The 19,166-nt window shown below is 39.5% G+C and overlaps 1 protein-coding gene across 1 annotated transcript in view; it reads right to left on the bottom strand.

The window, feature by feature from the left end:
• The window catches only part of Tubgcp5 (tubulin gamma complex associated protein 5), a 41,127-nt gene that overhangs the window by 2,789 nt on the left and 19,172 nt on the right, over window positions 1–19,166 (bottom strand). The window contains exons 12-22 of the mRNA XM_031386810.1: window positions 18,198–18,313; window positions 17,173–17,441; window positions 12,798–12,996; window positions 12,048–12,236; window positions 10,695–10,877; window positions 8,126–8,210; window positions 7,894–8,014; window positions 6,433–6,611; window positions 3,884–4,009; window positions 3,273–3,361; window positions 1,023–1,123 (exon numbers count right to left, since the gene is read on the bottom strand). Coding sequence (XP_031242670.1) covers window positions 1,023–1,123; window positions 3,273–3,361; window positions 3,884–4,009; window positions 6,433–6,611; window positions 7,894–8,014; window positions 8,126–8,210; window positions 10,695–10,877; window positions 12,048–12,236; window positions 12,798–12,996; window positions 17,173–17,441; window positions 18,198–18,313 — 1,657 coding nt within the window. The remainder of the gene's footprint in view (window positions 1–1,022; window positions 1,124–3,272; window positions 3,362–3,883; window positions 4,010–6,432; window positions 6,612–7,893; window positions 8,015–8,125; window positions 8,211–10,694; window positions 10,878–12,047; window positions 12,237–12,797; window positions 12,997–17,172; window positions 17,442–18,197; window positions 18,314–19,166) is intronic.

The following is a 19,166-nucleotide window of genomic DNA, read 5'->3' as shown; positions in this document are numbered from 1 at the left end:
GTTGTTTCACTAATTTCTTTCTCTGCCTTTTTATCCTTTGTGTATAGGAAGGCCTCTGATTTGCTTGTATCTCAGATCTTTTAATCTTAAAAAAAGCCTTTCATTGAAGACAGCATTTACTCTACATGGTGTAAATCCTGTGTTAGCTCACAATTCAGTGCCATATTCTAATCTATGGATGGCATTTCCTTCTGTAACCCTGACCTGGTGTAAACATAGACAAATGCACCAATGTCACTGCCAGAACAGACAGATTGCAATACTTTTTTCACATTTGGCTATTCATAAATAAGTGTTTAACAGTCAGAAAGTACACAAATGGAGAAAATATTAACATTATTATTATTGTTATTTATTTTTTTGAGACAGACTTTCTCTGTGTAGCCCTGGTTGTCCTGGAATTCACTCTGTAGACCAGGCTGGCCTCAAACCTATAGAGATCCGCCTGCTTCTTCCTCCTGAGTGCTGGGATTAAAGGCGCGAACCACCATCACCATCACCTGGCTTGACATATAAATATTCTTTACCAAAAAAAGGAGGGATGGGCAGAGACACCAGTTAGTCTATCTCAACAGACTAAAAACTCTTCAATAACTCACTTCACAAATTTCTTATCTCCATCATATTCTATATTCTGAACTGTAAAAATCTATATTTCTTTGTAAAGAGAGGCAGTTTTAGAAGCTCTAAATTTTCTAAAAGTCAATGTCATTTAGAAAAGAATAGTTGGATTCACATGATAGTAAAGAGTGAGAGATCAATTCTCCAAGCTACTACATCTCAGTTTTAGAAATCCACTGGAATAAAAGGCACAAGACTAAGGAGATCTTTAGTTTTAATGATACTCATACACTACCCATCCCAACGTAATTTTGCAGAACCAATTCAAATCATGACTCAGTATTTCCCAGTTTTGAAATAGAAAAAACACAACTCTCTATGTGACTAGTAACAAATATTGGCACACAGACTCAAGTACAATGAAATTGGAAGGCAGTGATAACGTAAGAAGAAGTACTCACAGTGGGGAAAAGATCCTCTACAGACAGCTTTATTTAAAATGGTTACCAGAAACATGTGGCAGTTTTTAAAGTCAGATTCCATTTTCTCTATAGATTCCATTCTAAGAAAGAAAGCAAATTTCAATTTTTATTAAGGAACTAGTAATAGGCAGGCTATAAAATTCTCATTGGAATAATTTCTAAAATTCTACAGGCTAACTAATGATCATAAAATAGGAAACACTGCTCTACATTAACTTGTATCATTTTTCAGAGTCTCACATTGGCTAGGATTGACAGGAAAGTAATGTGCTTAGGCTCTCAAGTAGCTAGCTAGACTCGAATCCCACCTTTCTTTCCCTCTCCTCGTAAGACAAGAGTTTCTCTGTGTAGTCCTGGTAGTCCTGAAACTCGCTCTGTAGACTAGTCTGGCCTTGAACTCAGAGATCCAAAACATACACAGAAAAACACTTCCTAATATGTTCATATTATACAGGATTTCCTCCAAATTGATACACCCCCTTTGATATCACCCTTCTAATCATAGCTCTTAGGGGAGAGGGGAATGCCACGAACTCATGAAGTAAATAAGGTCACATGGTGGGGAGTGGGAACCAGGAAGCTTCTTCATGTCCCCTCCCACCTTTATAGAAGGTAGTAAGTGCTGGGGGAGGAGACCCTGCCCAGAGGAGGGACAGAGGAGAGTCTGTCAAGCTGGCTGCAGGTCCTGCAGAGGAATCCTGGAATGAATGAGGCTTTGGTGGATCATCACCCAATCCTTGTGACCCTTTTGCTGGCATAGCTGTTATATTTTTGGTTATTCTTGGTCTTCCAAGTGACCTATCATCCATATTCCTTTTAATAACGCCAATGTGTACTTGTAGGCTTGCCAAGTTTGACTCTGGTGTACTTATTTTGCTGTCATGGTTTCCTTTCTGGGGTGAGCAGGTGTGTGCTCACAGCTCATCAACCATCTCTGGCAGTTATCTACCTAAGGCCAACAAACCCTCCTCAGCCTTACTTGGAAGCAAATTTCATACAGCACAAACCTTTCATAAATACTGCTGTGCACCGAACCTTTAACTCACAATCTCTACTTTCTAAATAGGCAAAAATTTATGTCCCCATACCGGCTCTGCAATGCTTAACATCCTCATTCCCACTTTTTTCCGACAATTTGTTATAGAAATGAAAACAGTTCAAATGCAATAAAGCACCTGGAATAGTGATCCCCTCATCTAGCTAAGTGTTACGGATTAAAGTAGTTTTGTATACTTTGAGAGGACATATAGTCAGGAAGGTGTATACTTTCTTGTTTTGTGTTGTGGGTTTTGTGTTTCCAGTTTTGAGGAGGGAGGACACAAAAGGCTTGCTGGGGCTTACTGGCTTCCAATCTGGCTAAGAATATTTAAATCCTAGGTTCAGGGAGAGATTCTGTCTCAGAGGAGTCTGTGGAGAATGCCAGAGGAAGATACCCAGACACCCTCTCCTGGCCTCCATGTACAAAGGGACATTCATGCCCACATATTCGTGTGAATATACTCCTCATACAGGCACAAGCACACAAGCAAAGCCTCTAAGCCACAAGACAGGAAGCTTTATTTCAGCAAATTATCAGTGCATATAATTTATAAAGGAGACAGAGGCTAAGCATTTAACTATATATTCAAATTGATATAAGAAGATAGCTGCAGCCGGGCGGTGGTGGCACACACCTTTAATCCCAGCACTTGGGAGGCAGAGGCAGGTGGATTTCTGAGTTTGAGGCCAGCCTGGTCTACAGAGTGAGTTCCAGAACAGCCAGGGCTACACAGAGAAACCTTGTCTTGAAAAACCAAAGGAAAACAAAAAAAGAACTTACAAACATAGAAATTTGCAAAGTAACCCAGCATGATGTCCATCATTTACTTTATGCTACCCTTTAGACTTCTCCATGTTTGAACATATGTACAATAAGAAATTGAGCCATGCAGATAATCTAAGAATGTTTGCTTATTTTAACTAAAAGACCTTAGTTTTTTAAGACTGCTTATGCCTTATAAGAAAACTGACTTTCCTAATTCTTTCTAGTTTAACTAAATTCTATGTATTGTTGGTACCTAGGATTGAACTTCAGGTCTTATGCAGAGTAGGTAAGCCAATGAACTACACTTTTAAATTTATAGCCACAGTGTTGTGTGACCCATTATCAAGGCTAGGGGTGGAAAGACTCCTCAAATGAAGCTAGTTAGAAATGGTTACAATACGGGTTATCTCATAGCACATACTTACTGCCAAGCCCCTAGGCCCGCCTGCCAACCTTCTGCAAACATGAGCGCCAAGTTCAACACTTTCATAATGGCTTCTTTCACGAAGCTGACCTAAAGATCAATGTTTGAGATAAAATATGGGCTTTGTAACTATGTCACAATGACACCAATACTTTTGCCTAACTTAAGTCATAGGAAAAGCACAGCATTATGATGACTATCTTCATGTATTAGGAAGGCGTGAGGCTCTGAACCAAGCCCACATGAGATGTACATCTGCATTCCAGGATGGCAGACTTTCATTCTTAAATCCCATTTAGATTCATCAGTGCATTGAGGCAGGAGTCCCAGTAGTTGTAAAACTATTCAGTTCCACATATTCCTAACGAGTTGGTCACTTTCACTGCCTAGCTGAAGACTTAAGTTTCCAGTTCTCTATACTTATATTTTTCTTAAATGTAACTGCTGGTAGTGGAGCACACATTTATAACCTCATTTAACCTAGTTTTCCCTAAAAAAAGATTGTACATGACAGTAGTTTTAGAATTCAAAATTCCACAGTGGGAAGACATTCCCCCATGCCTAGATTCCCTTTCTCCCCACTGGTTATACCTGAGATGGTATTTTACATACCTTTTCTCTCAGCAGACATCGATCATGGATGGTTGACAAATACCTGTAGTGAATTTTAATCAACTGATCTAAATCTTTTGCTTCCTCAACTTGATGCTGAAACTCCAGCCCTGTACTGTGAAGAATCTTGAATGAGAAGACAAAAAAGACAAGAAGCTAAATTAGCACCCATTTGTTTGTGTAGGTCACATGGCCAGCTAGCCCTAGGATCCTCTTGTTTTTGCCTCCTTCCCTAGGTCTGTGCAACCACAGGTGCATTTTTGTTTGTTTTCTCTGTGTAGTTCTGTCCTAGAACTCACTTTGTAGACCAGGCTGGCCTCAAACTCACAGAGATCTGCCTGCCTCTGCCTCCCAAGTGCTAGAATTAAAGGCACACACCACCAGCCTCACAAGTAGATTTTTATGTGGGTTCTAGGGATCCAAACTCAAACTCATTTATTAATGTTTTTTTGGCAAGCACTTTACCAACTGAACTATTTCACTCTACCACTGAGCTATAGTATATGTAGAGCCCCTAATGCCCTTCTTTAAAAGCTTGTTTTTCTGAGCCCTAGACAATGGGAGAACCAGACTCTGGGATAGCCACTTGAACACAAAATGAATACCTTCCTTTAGAACAGACTTCCTAAGGGAAGGGAGAAGTTCAACAACCTAACAAAAAAGAAAGCACTGAAAAATATAAAAATGTTTGTTGTAACCTAAGCACCACTTTTACAATACAAACAACTTCAATGAATTTTGATAAGTTTACACACTACAGTATTGGTCTTTCTCTAAGAGAAACCTAACTTTACTTTAAATAGAAAAGTAAGTAAAAAATGAAGCTCCTAATTATTCCTTCATATAATTAAGGGCTTTAAGCTGGCTCTGCAAAGGCTGCTGGTATTGTTATGAGGTATTTAGTACAACTCAGATACATTCTCACACTGGGTTTAAAGTCACTGCATCCCAACAAGATGAGTTTAGAGCTGACAAGACTTGGGGCACAATGAAAGATCCTTTGTTGACTCCAGTGCGCTAATGCTCTATACTCAATGATTGGTCCTCTAATGCTGCCAAAGTTCGGGTATCTGAGAACTGCATCTGGAACTGAGTATCAGGTGAACATTTTTCACATGGACTTCTGTGTAGTAAGTATGCATGTGCACATGTATGGAGGCCCAAGGTTGCGGTTAAGTCTTTGCTTTATTTACTGAGGCAGGTCTCTTGGCCTCCCTGGGCTGGAATTACAAGCAGGTTACTGCTATACTTGCTGGGCTTTTTTGTGTTCTGGAGAGCTGCACACCAGGCCTCATGTGTATGCAGTAAGCACCTTAATCACTGAGCTGTCTCCTTAATCCATTCCTTCCTTTAAAAAAGTATATAATTCAGTTGAATCTCTTCCTTATATATCACCCTTACCAAGGATTTGGGTTATTATTAAATACTGACTGCTGCAGCATTTTCTCTGTCCAATCACATTAGGGCAGTGACAGGTGCCTGTGACTGGACAGGAATAGAGAGGTAGTGGAGCTGGAGGAGGAAAAAGGTCAGAGAGGAGGAAGAGAAGGTTCTTCATCATAGAGTCAGAGGATGATGAAGAGTCAGACCCGGCGTGATTATATAACCAAGCAAAGGTTTTTACAAAATAGACTAATTGGGTTAGAATATTGTCTTTATCATTTGGCTCTGAAATTATCGTATTGGCATCTTGTGATTGATCTTATTATTTTATAAACCTGATTGGACATTAAAGCCTTAATATCCTAGGCGCTAGCTAGATGAATGATTGTGGGGGTGTGTAAGGCGTTGCAAGTGAGCGAGATGTTGTTGCTAGCTGGGAGAAAATAGCAAGAACCTGCTGGAACTTAGTGATGAGGCTGGACGGTTCTGGCATTAGAATGTGTTCCGGTGGGAAAGGGAGTTTGCAGGGTGGATTCGTTTTTTTTTTTTTTTTTTTTTTTAATTAGTTCCGGTGACAACTGATACCGTTTTCCAGAGACAGCTATCACCAGTGATGAAATTTGGAGGGTTGCTGAGCAAGTTCTAAAGGTCATTCTAAAAGAGGAGCTTTGGTGTGCCCATTCTTATGGATGTAGACAGGAAATAATCTCTGGACACAATGTTGGTTTGTGTGAAGGCTCAGATACAAATGGGGCATTTACATTATAGTCCCCAAGCCCCACTAAGGCAGACACCATCATGAAAGAGGAGGGGTAACGATGGCTAGACCAGAGCCTAAACACCGTCTAATGAAAATGGTAGGAGCACTGCACTCAGGAGCACAGAACAGCTGTGAGTATCTCCATAAGATCAAGCCTGTCATCATTCTAGCACAGAAACTCATGAACTGAACCTTTAACTGAAAAACTAAGGACAGTTGATGGCTTTTGGGAGAGAGAGACCCTATCATCTCTCACTGACATGTTATTTTATGATGAAATTACCTTTTTTTTTCATAATCTCTAAGTGTTCTGTGACTCTTGTATAGCTACAAATACATGTGTTGTCTTTGAACCACCACCTACACAAGACAAAAGAACAGAGAAGATAGATGGACAAATACCAACCCTAGTCATGATGTAGTTGTGTAAACTATTCACAAAGTGCATGAGCTTCACTCTTAAGAGAAACATGCGATGAATCTGCTGTCTTAAAGACTCTTTAGGTGGTCCAAACTGGGAGGGTGTGTCTTGATCACGTACAATGTCTTCCTTTGCTTGGGATCTTCCAGCAGCATTACCGAGTTCTACAGATGATTGAAAGGACAAAATGAGCACACAGGGAGTTAACTGAAAGCCACTGTTCCCTTACAAGAGATGAGAGATGAGGCATCAGCATAGCTGGGAACCTAACAAGGGCATATCTATGCCTTGGGAAGATAAATACCAAGTTATACCAAGCTGTAGCTCAGTTGGAATAGTGCTTGCCTAGCATATTTGAGGCTCTAGGTCAGCTTCCCAGCACTGAATAAACCAGTTATGACACACATCTGTTAATCCTAGCACTAGGGAGATATCGGGAAGACAGATAAATAATAAATAAATTCTTGTTATCACCAATGAGTTAGAAAACTACCTGTCAGACGCTCACTAAATTTTTTCACGACACAAGAATATTTAGAGTCAATTCCTAAAACGTTAATACATTTAAGATCAACTTTATGAATTCCTGATACTTCATTATTTGTGTGTATGTCAGAGTAGATGTTGTATTACATCTGTGTTTGTGTGTGCACTGTGCATTGCAGAGGCCAAAACAGGGTGGTCTGATATTTTGGACCTGGCATCAGAAGTAGTTTTGAGCTGTCCAAAAGAGATTTTCTGAAGAGCGGGCAGTACTCTTCACTGCTGAGCTATTTCTCCAGTCCCAAACTTCATTCTTTTTTTTTTTTTTTTTTAAGAATTATAAAGGGATTTTAATACAAAGGTTTATTTATTTATTTTACATATATGGATACACTGTAGCTGTCTTCAGACACACCAGAAGAGGGCATCAGATCCCATTACATATGGTTGTGAGTCACCATGTGGTTGTTGGGAATTGAACTCAGGACCTCTAGAAGAGTAGTCAGTGTTCTAAAACAGCTGAGCCATCGCTCTAACCCTCTCAAACTTCATTCCTGTAGTTGGGGATTGTTAATACTGCTGTCATCACTTGTGCCAGTTTGATGTTTGTTTACGATAAAAAAAAATGAAAACCTATGGGCTGGTTTGAATAGTAATGGCCCCCATGGATTCATGTGTTAATGCTTGGCCATAGGAAGTGGTACTATTAGGAAGTGTGGCCATGTTGGAGGAAGTGTGTCACTGGGGTGGGCTTTTAGGTCTCATAAGCTCAAGTCTGTCCAGTGAGACAGTCTCTTTCTACTGCCTTTGTATCAAGATGTAAAGCTCTGAAAATGTAAGCTAGCCCCAATTATGAGTTGAATGTGGTCATGGTGTCTACAGCAATAAAGCCCTGACTATGGTAACTTATAGAAAAACTTTCAAGGATCAAAATTAAGTTAATTTGTTGAAATCAAGTCTTACCACCAAATAGTAGAACATCCAGGCTGTATTTTGCCCATTTTATTTGTAATAGGAGAAGGAACACCTGATTATAAATTTTTTGACATTCTACACTTATAACAATGTCCACAGGCCATGGAACCTACAGAAACCAAATCAAAACAAAACAGAAAAACCAAAATACATTATTACTTACATACCTTAGTTTTACTAAAACTCAATTTTTATATAAAAAAAATGGTTAGTTGCTTACCTTGTAGCTTAGGGTAAGACCATCTAAGATATGAACGGGTAGTTTCTTCTTAGTTGTATCAACATTTTCAAAAGATATAGATAAACTAAATAAAGAAGTTTCCATTTTAGTTTGTGATAATGCTATGTTCATATAAAAATATTCTTAGAGAAGGGTTCATGGGTAGGGAGTGCCTCTCAGTGGTACAATACTTAGCTCCTGGGACTGAGGTCCTGACAATAACAGTACCACACGACCATCCCACCCAGCCCACATTCCACACAATACAAATATGCTAATTAACTTACAGTTCCTGGCATATACTTCCGAACAGGAACGAGTAGCAGTTGTTTTTAATCCCCCTCATCCCTACCCCAACTTTTGAGACAGGGTCTCATTGCACAGCACAGGTTTGCCTCAAATATATGGCAATCCTCCTTCCTCAGCCTTCTGAATGTTAGAATTACAGATATAAGCTACCTCAACCAGCAATTTTGTTTTTTTGAGACAAGGTTTTGGTATGCAGATGACCTGGAACTCAAGGTGAACTCCCTGCCTCAGTCTCCCAAATGACTGTGCCAACATGTCTGGTTTCTGAGATAGTCTCTCACTAGGTACTGTAGACTGGTTTCTAACTTGAGATCTCTATGACTCTATCTTTGTAGTGCTGGGATTATGGCTGTGTGTCCCCCAGCATCCAATTAGTTTTAAAGTAATGAGTTTTGTTATAAAAAATACTTGCTAATGTTAGAAGGGAATTGGAATTAAAAGCAAACTTTGAGAACAGGCTGGGAACATAATTCTGGTCAAAGGCAGGCTAAAAAGACTAAACTTTACATTTAGGCACTGTGGGCAAGGACTAGAAGTGCTCCGGTGTGCCTCCAAAGGCTTTGTACAGTGGGGTCTGCTTTTGCTGCAGGTGCTGTGTACCGCGCTATCTATGCATTCCTTTCCCAAGAAAGGAAGCGAAACACAACCGGGAAGTATCCAGGTGCCAGCAGCTGTTGTTCTTTTCTCATGGGATTTGCAGGTCCTGACAGTGGTCTTGCTACAGTTACTGAATACTAGCAATAACCTCGATGCAAACTATGCAAGATTTAAAATAAGGCATCCAAGGAAGGAGGAGGTAAGGGCAGCATATGAATAATAGGAACTAGCCAGCTCATGGCCATGGCACAAGGACTAGATAAAGCTATTTTAGTTTTAGCAGTTTGTTACATCAACATTCACTTAAGGGCTTACTATGCAGATGTCAGAATCTATTCTTCTGCCTCCAGAGCACATTTGTAGAGCTGCTTTCATGGCACAGAAAACACAAGGTACACTAATGAGTAGATAAACTGACTGGCAGGTCATGAGTAGGAGAGCACACCACTGAAGGAGGTCTGGGGGTGAGGAAGAACAGCACTTGGAGAATGAAAAAACATGTGTGAATACCTGCAATGTGAAATGCAGCAGAAGGGAGAACATGGCATGGTAGGTATGTAAGACATGAGGCTGGGAAAAATGAAGCCTGAAAGTGAAAAGTTCCTTTTCGGGCTGGCAAGATGGCTAAGCGGGTAAGAGTACTGACTGCTCTTCCGAAGGTCCTGAGTTCAAATCCCAGCAACCACATGGTGGCTCACAACCACCCATAATGAGATCTGATGCCCTCTTCTGGTGTGTCTGAAGACAGCTACAGTGTACTTATCTATAATAATAAATAAATCTTTAAAAAAAAAGTTCCTTTTGTGTCTGGTGTGAGGCACACAGAAGGGGCCTGAGTATATGTGATGGGTATCATCCTAAGGGTTAAGTTCCTTGTGGTGGAAGAGAGCAAGGCTGAGTCATTAGGAGAACCTGGCCTACCAGAGAGGCAATGGATGTCTCCAAGGAGGCGGGGCTGATCTTACCCTTTCCTTTGTGTTTTGTATGGAGATAAAGGTTGGTCCCAAATTCCCAGACTCAGATGAGTTCCTTGTTTCAAACCTTAAACACTTGGCACCACAGGAATATGCCATCATATCTCAGCTTTGATTTTCATTTTTTTTCCTATTTTTTTGAGACATGGTTTACCGATGTAGTCCTGGTTGTCCTGGAACATTACTCTGTAGAACATGCTGGCCTCCAACTCTGCCTCCCAAGTGCTGGCATCAAAGGTGTGCACCACCACTGCCTGGCTCAGCTTTATTTTCTAATTTGCAAAATAATTTTAGGATTACTGTGAATGAGATAACATATGTGATGTGGTCTGAATATGTACTGTCTTCCATATATGCATAGTTGAATGCTAGAGCTGTTTTGGGAGGTTCTGAAAATGTAGGAGGTGGGCTAAGCTGGAATAAACAGTTCCCTGAGGTACCCTCAAGACTGTGGTATTCCTGGAGCTGTCTCCTAGCCTACTTCCTATTGAACTACTATACTCCCTCTGAGAAGGTATTAACTGCTCTGCCTAACTACATCCTCCCTCCCAGGACATACACAAGTCTTTCAATCTGTGAGCTAAAATGTACCTCCCTTGAAGTAGCTTCTATTAGGTATTTTGGTCATAAAGACAAAAAGTAATGATAATTGTATGTACAAATCCATAAATTATTTCTTGGTTTGTTACCGTAAACTGTCTTCAGGGTAGCGTTGCCCTACTGCTTCCTGGAGCTGGACATTAAGAAAAGACACATTCTGCCAGGTTTCCTTTTCTCTTATTTTATCAAAAATTGAAGTATAGAAGTCATACATGGTGTCTCCACCTTCCATCAAGAAAAAATTCCTCATGGCCTGCAAGTACTCCACCAGCCTTGAAAAAGATGGAAGACACATAAGTGAACATATCTTATGCCTATACTGTGGAATTCTAGAAAAACTCCAGGCTTATACACCAACAGTCATTTGTCAGATAGATGTGTGTAAAACATTCACTAAAATTAGAAATATTCATTCTCAAAAACTCTGGCAAATCACAAAAGTAAAACAAAATTAATTAAAATTCCACCATATTAATATTTACTTAGTTACTATATGGAATATTTCATTTCAGTCTTCTGCTGAGCATTAAGGAAAAGACAGATTCTACTGTATTAAATATCCTACTTATTAACCTCTGTATTTAACCTAATATGCTGATTAGTTTTTCACAACCTTACACACCTTGGGTCATCCTGGAATAGGAAACCTCAGTTAGGAGAACACCTCAATCAGATTGGCCTGTAGGCAAGTCTATGAGGGTGATTTTTTTATTCATAATTGATAAGGAGGGCCCAGCCCACTGTACATAATGCTACCTCTGTCTGGGTTGATGGTCCTGGGTTATATAAGAAAGTAGGTTGAGCAAGCCAAGGGGAGCAAGTCAAAGAAGTGTTACTCTGTGGTCTCTGCTTCAGCTCTTGCCTCCAGGTTCCTCCTTTGGTTTTCATCAATGATGAAATATGAGCTGTTAGCCAAATATATCCTTTTCTTCCATGTTGCTTCTGGTCAGTATTTTATCATAGCAATCGAAAGCAAACCAGGAACCTTAATTCTATGAACTTTATGGAGACTATGCATGGACACGAGTAAGTCGGAGTTGGAACTAGTTATCTATTACCAAGTAACTTATATTTTTCTTCTGAGAGCACACTATGCACATTTTGGGGGTCTTTCTTTCTTTTGATATATCTTTTGATACAGATCCTCAGATAATTTAAGTTACAATATACTTAAATCTTGACAGTTAACTGATCTCAAAATAAGATTGTTAACAAATACATATCCACTTTCTAATTAAAGTTTGACTGAAATAGAGACTTCAAAAATTATTCTACAGAAGGTTCTACACTTGACTTTCAGTACCAAAAACAAATAGACACAAAACCAAAAAAGAATGAAAGAAAAAAAAAAAAAAGGAAAAGGAGGGGAAAAAAATCCACTGGTTATTAATAACTTATTACTACCAGAGCTTTTTCTTTCTTTCTTTTTTTTCTTTTTTTACCTGAAATCTCTCTTTAAGGTTTGCATGAGATTTCCACAGCAATGTAGATACTGTTTGTCAATGTGAGGATAGAGGCAAGACCTCAGTGTTAATTCAAAAGTCTGGCAAGTCACAGATTCTGATGATCTATCCACGCATATGTCACCACCAGCAAACTTCTCATGAAAGTCGCTCTGCTCCAAATACAACCTTCAATATGAAAATGTGAGTGAGTGTTCATTTTTATGAGCTGTTGTTGACAGAATTCTAATAAACCAAAACCTACAGTCCCATTTTTACCTTTAGTTTCAGATTATCAATCATTACAGAAAGAAATCTTTTCCTTAGAACATCCTTTCTCGATCACTGCTGCCACTGGGATCAGTGTGTTGCAATTAGTCCTTCATTAGTGCTATATGCAGTGAATGGTATTAATGAAGGGCATTATTCCACTGGAGTTAAGTTCCTCACAGCATTTTAAGCCCCAAACACATGTAATATAGAGGGAAGCAGTACAGAGCTTATTTGGACCTTTCAGAAGCATATTCTAGGTGAGCAACAATATTCCTAGGGGGTGCTAGGGTACAAGAGAGATGTCAGCTGAGGCACATCTGTATGCTTTCATAAACCATAGGTGAATAGGTTCATCTGTTAGAAAAAAAAAAGGGTTTTGTTTTTAAGGAGGGAAAAATTTACCTGGCAGAAACAACTACAAAGCATTACATAGATATTGCTAGCTTAGTTACTGAAATATGGTGTGTATGTTATCACCTTGCAAAGTTGATGGCCAGCAGTGGGTCATGAATATCATCTAGCTCAAGATGCCTTTCAGCAATGGACTGCATCTTTATTAGGTTTTCTTTGGTTGTTTGCTCTTCATTAAGAATGTGTGGAACAGAATCTTCTCCATGCTGAAGACGTAACTGTATAGATTCCAGAAAGAGGGTGTATAAGCTTTTTCTTTCTGCATCTGAAATACAAATATATAGGATGAATTCTGTTCCCCAAACTAGTTTCAGTAAGTTTCACAGGCTGGAGAGAGAGAGAAGCAGCGAAGCATTCTCCTTGCTCTTCCAGATGATCAGAGTTTGGTTCCTAGTGCCCACATTAGAAAGCTCACGACTGCCTGTTAACTTCAGCTGCAGAGGAAGGACCTAATGCCTTCTTCTGGTCTCCATCATCATCCTTACCTGTGGCATACACTGACACAGACATAATATATTTTAAAAAGGTTGACTAGGTAGGGGTGGAGAGGAAGAGATGACTTAGCAGCTAAGAAAGCATACTGTCTCTGCAGAGGACCCTAACTTGGTTTTTGGCACCCACTTCAAGTGGCCCATAACTGCATGTGACTTCAGCTTTGAGAAATCAAATGCTGAGCTGGAGAGATGGTTCAGCAATTAAGAGCATTTGATGCTCTTCCAGAGGTCCTGTGTTCAATTCCCAGCAACCACAAGATGGCTCACAACCATCTATAAAGAGATCTTATGCCTTCTTTTGACATGCAAGTGTACATGCAGATAGAGCACTCATATACATAAATAAATAAATCATTAAAAAAACGGAAAGAAATCCAACACTCTCCAATGCCCTCTCTGGCCTTCTTAAGCATACACATACATAGATGACATACAAAATACAGACACACAGAGACACACACACACACACACACACACCCCACATGCATGCATGTGTAAATAAAAATGTTAAAAATGTTTAAGAAAGAATTTTATCTTTATAGAGCTTGATAGTTTTCTATTATATATGAAGACCTATCACTGTTTTGTTTTATCTTTAAGTACAACAAAACTACTTTTTGTTCTTAGTTAAACGGAACATTTCCGATTAACTATCATGCTATATAGGCTAATTTTATTGTGAACAGAATAATCTTTGAAGCAGAGTACTTAAAGTTAACTTACTATTATACTGTATAAGATCACAGGAAGACTTACAGGAGTCAATTTCACTGGAAAAGACACTATCAACACTGGCCCATTATAGTTTGTTAAAAAAGAAATCTTACAAGGCAAAAATATTAAGGTAGGGCTGGCGAGATGGCTCAGCGGGTAAGAGTACTGACTGTTCTTCCAAAGGTCCTGAGTTTGGATCCTAGCAACCACATGGTGGCTCACAACCACTCGTAATGAGATCGGACGCTCTCTTCTGGTGCGTCTGAAGAGAGCTGCAATAAATTACGACGGAGCGAGCGGGGCTGGCAGAGGTCCTGAGATCAATAGCAGCCACACACATGATGGCTCACGGCCATCTGTACAGCTACAGTGTACTCATACACATAAAATAAATAAAATAAATCTTAAAAAATATTAAGGTAGATATGGTAGAATAAAATAATAGAGTAAAAAAGATTAAAGTTAATTAAAAAATAAATAAATAATAGAGTATTGAGGTCATTTAAAACCCAAACAAAGAATGTAGACCTCATTCAGCTTAAGTAAATTACTTAATTATATCCCTCAAAATGATTTAAAAAAATCCTTAAAATCTCTGAGGATTGTCTGAACTGAATTACCAAGTTCAAACTTGCCTGGGTCCATTCAAAAGTGAAATATTGTACCACACTAAAAATGCCAGAGGCCCTCGATCCTGTCAAGTGCGGGCTCTATCTTATACCAAAGAGAAACGAGAAAAGAAACGAACACTGTGGGACCATGGCCAATTCATTGTATTTACCACATACAGTGTGTGTTGGAGTTCAAGAACAAGGCCATCAAGAAACTTGGGGGGCTGGAGAGATGGCTCATTGGTTAAGAGTATTTGTACCTACACAGGACCCAGGTTCAATTCCTAGAACCCTCATCAAAACTTAAGATTTCAGGAAATACAGCACCCATTTCTGACCTCTGTGGGTACCAGATATACATGTAGTATACATATATATATATACACATATATATGTACATGCAAGTAAAACCTAATACACATAAAATAAAGGGCATAGTAGAGGCCACTGCTATCAGGGACAATTCCAAAGCAAATGTCTTCAACCCTACTTGCTTTCTAAGCTCCATGTTAAGCTGGATTTCTGTGTGGGCTGTGCCATCCATAGCTAGGTAGTCTGGTAACTGTCTCATGAAACCCCGAAGGATCAAACACTCTCACCAGGATTCAGACCTGCTGGTACTGCCCTATGACTTCCACCAAACCCCATGGAAAGACCTTGTGTTATAAAGACAGAAGAAATATCTTCTGGGAAATATAAAAGCAAATGGAAATCATATTTAAAAGAATAAAAAAAAGGCAGACAATTATTTTTGAAGAAGCAGTCCTAAGAAATGGACAATGACACAAAATGCAAACAGAACTTGCCAGTAACTTTCTAAACAGCACTGACAAGTTTCCAAAGAAGATAAATTGGATTTTCTATCAAGAACAGTATGATTTCATTTAATCATGATGATATAGATTGCTACCATTGCTCTTGATTACTCAACTGATGTCAAGACTGTATTGCCTAAGACACCACATACTTTGTAGGCACAGTGAAATCAATCTCAAACTGACAGAAAAATTTTCTCCTCACTGGCTAGCTTTTATGGTATCAGAAGGTACTGAGGAAGAAAAAACTATCAACAGTCTTATTTAGCGCTAGATCCCGAATACTGCAAAGCCACCCTGTCAGGAAAGACATGTACAGTGGTATAATAGTTGCATAGAGTTTGTGTAGTTAACCTGCTGCTTTGGGGTTGGATCCATAGGAAGAAATTTGTGTTGGTACTGAAAACTTGGTCAAAGACCCATGGCTCATTCACATGGTTATAAACCCTATGGGGAACCTAGTATTTGTTTTGCTAAAAGGTCATGTTGTCAAATTGCTTTCTAAACATTTCTACTAATATTTAGCACTGTTTAGTAATACCTAGCAGTATTTAGTAATAGGGGTAATATTTATTAATATTAAATCAATGTCTTGGTTAGGGTTTTTATTGCTGTGTTAAATACCATGACCAAAAGCAACTTGGAAACAAAAGGGTTTATTTAGCTTACAGTCATACTCCATCATGAAGGGAACTCAGGCAGGAGCTGAAGAAGCAGCCACGGAGGAACGCTACTTAATGGTTTGTTCCTCTTCCTCCTCCTCTTCCTCCTCCTCCTCCTCCTCCTCCTCCTCCTCCTCCTCATCATCATCATCATCATCATCATCCCCAGACTTGTCTAGACAGTCTTGTGAATACATGTTCTCAATATAGAGTCCCACTTCCCAAATGACTCTAGCTAGTGTTAAGCTGACAAGACCCTGACCACACCACCAAAGACCTCAAGCTTGGTCAAATACGTTTTTCCGCAGGTGGTGGTTAATGCAGAAACCCTTAACTATTCAAAGTGATGAGACAAAGTGACCAAGTGTTCAGGCACTGATGGGACACTTGCATCCCATCTCTACCCGCAAAGCTCAGAGAACATCCAGGAAGAGGGGGTGGAGAAAACATAAGCACTAAAGGATACAGAGCGCTGCAAAACGCTGCCGTATGGACAAGACATGGCCACTGTACTTCTCAAGTCACCTGCACAAAACCAAGCCAGGAAAAAGGAGGGAGCGGCTCCCAAGGCCACACTCCAAGTGGAGGCGCTATTACAGGTTAATGGCTACTGAGGGAGAGTAACTTTCCTTGGGGGTGTGGCCAATGTTAGGTTGTCCATACCATGTACTGATAAGTAGAGCTAATTGGACCCGGTGGGTTATAAAAACATAATGCTAAGAGGAAATAAAATTGGGAGGGAGGTATGTTGGGGGAAGCTTGGGAAGAGGTGGACAAGGGAACACTCAGAGGTGAGTATCAAAATATATTGTATATATGTATAAAATTTCAAAAGAAAAAATATTATTTAAATAAACCAGGGTGATGTCTGGGCATGTTGGTGCACACCTTTAACCCCAGCACTCAGGAAGCAGAGGAAAGAGGATCTCTGAGCTCAAGACCAGCCTGGTCTACACAGTGAGCTTTAGGACTATGGTTATGTAGAGAGATGCTGTCTCCAAAAACCAAACCAAGCAAACAAACAAAATGCACAGTGCTAATTTCTACTGACATAAACGCTGTGGGCACTTTGTATTTGAGGATGACAACAGTGAATGGAAAAGTTAAACCAGGCAGAGAAGTCATACACAGAAGAAAGAGGCTACCTCTGGCTGCTGCCTGACACGCAGAGCCCTCTGCACAGTTGAGGTTCTTTAGCAGTTGCATTGACTTGCCAGCCATTATGATCTGCTTCAGCACAGGCTTGAGGAAGGACACCATGGTGTGCTGTCTGCTGGAGGGCCCCTGGTCACTGCCAGAGCTGGCGCTGGCACTGTCACTCACTTTGTCTTCATTCTCTGTCTTCTCAGATACACTATACAGTGTGTATGTTGCATACCAGAAGTCTCTGTGATTTACTGGAACGTTTTTATTCCTAAGGAGATTCAAAAGAATTTTAGGTGTTAATTTCTTTTCCTTTAAAACAATAGTATACTAGTTTTTAGTTTAGATTAGATGTTTAGATATTCTATACCATAGCAATATGAACTGCCAGTAAAATGATCTTCAAAGTGGAATAGCTTTTATCTATCCTCATTCAGTTTAATGTACAAAGATAAGTACTCTCAATTTAATTAAAATTTAAATGAATTGGAATTAAACTAAATACAAACTACTTTAGTTCCCTTTAGAAAAGTACAAATAGTTTTCCATTCCGGTTTATGAGTTTCTTCTGAAAAGTCAATTAACTAATGGGGAATTGTTGTAAATGGATTAACATTTTTCTTTATTTGCTTTATTAAATATTATATTAAGAAGAAAATATGTACTTATTTTAAGAAATAAATGCCTCAAAGTCATATTCTATACTGTATGATATCTTACTGCTAACTTACAATGGAAGTAGGTTATAACATGATATGTCATCTTGGTTCATCTCATAGGAAGCATTTAAATACGATTCAAAAAATATAAATTGCTATGAAAAGATGTGAACTGCCATAAAACTCAAGGATATTTTTCACTGGTTGGGACCTGACATCTCCTTATAAAGAAACAGCAGAACATGCCTGTGCTATCAGGAACCCATCCTCTCAGTTACATCATGAACAATTTACTAAGATTTTAGTTTGATGTGATATCAGGTAAATGCCAGCATTCAGCATCCCCTGAACTCTACACAAAGCCTCACCTCTGTATGATAAACTCCCTTGCACCGTCCCACAGGTGTCCATGGACGATCCATTCATCTACAGTCTGTAGGTAGGGCCTCACTGTTTCCACCCAGAGAGAGAACAGGAGGGAGACCTAAGGATGAGACTTTGCTGTTTAGTCTTCAGAGTTCCTCTCACTAGGCTAAGATCAAGTTTAAACATTTCGAAATCCCTTTAAAAAGTGACTGTATTCCCATACGTTTTGAAACGAAGTTGAAATTCTCAAAATGTAAACTGTAAGATCTTTATTTGGAAATCCATCTAAATATGGGATAAATACAGCATTCATCATTTGTTTGAGAGCCCTCCTGCACTTATTTGTGTTTTGGTAGCTCAACACAAGCTAGAGTCATCTGGAAATAGGGAACTTCAGCTGGGAAAATTTGTCCATTGGACTGGCCTACAGGCAAGCCTGTGGAGTATTTTCTACATTCATGATTGATGTAGAGGGCCCAGTCTATTAATGGTGGTAGTACCATTCTTAGACAGGTGGTCCTGTGTTATATAAAAAGCAAGCTGAGCAAGCCATGAGGAGCAAATCAGTAACCTCCTGCCTCTGCTCTGTTCCTGCCTTGACTTTCTGCCCTGGGTTCCTTGGATAGTGTACTATATATAACATGGATGCACAAGCCAAACTCTTTCCCTCCAAGTTGCCTTCCTCCTGGTGTTTATCACAGCAACTTTACACAGAAATTGTACCAAAGAGTAGACTATTGGTGTGCGCGACCTGACTATGCTGTTTTGGGGAAGACAGTAGAAGGACTTTGGAACTTTGGTATGAAATAAAGCCACTGAGTACCAAAGAGTTTAATGAGATGTATAGGAACTCAGCAGGGAAGAATGCTAAGAGAGGAAGGGGGAGGGGATAGGCAGTTTGTGGAGGGTCAACTGGGAAGGGGGATTAATATTTGAAATGTAAATAAATAAAACAACCAATAAAAAAGGAG

Source organism: Mastomys coucha, unplaced genomic scaffold (genome assembly GCF_008632895.1).
Source record: "Mastomys coucha isolate ucsf_1 unplaced genomic scaffold, UCSF_Mcou_1 pScaffold21, whole genome shotgun sequence".
NCBI classification, from domain to species: domain Eukaryota; kingdom Metazoa; phylum Chordata; class Mammalia; order Rodentia; family Muridae; genus Mastomys; species Mastomys coucha.
Note: the sequence above shows the minus strand (reverse complement) of the source record. Positions and strands in the feature narration are given on the sequence as shown.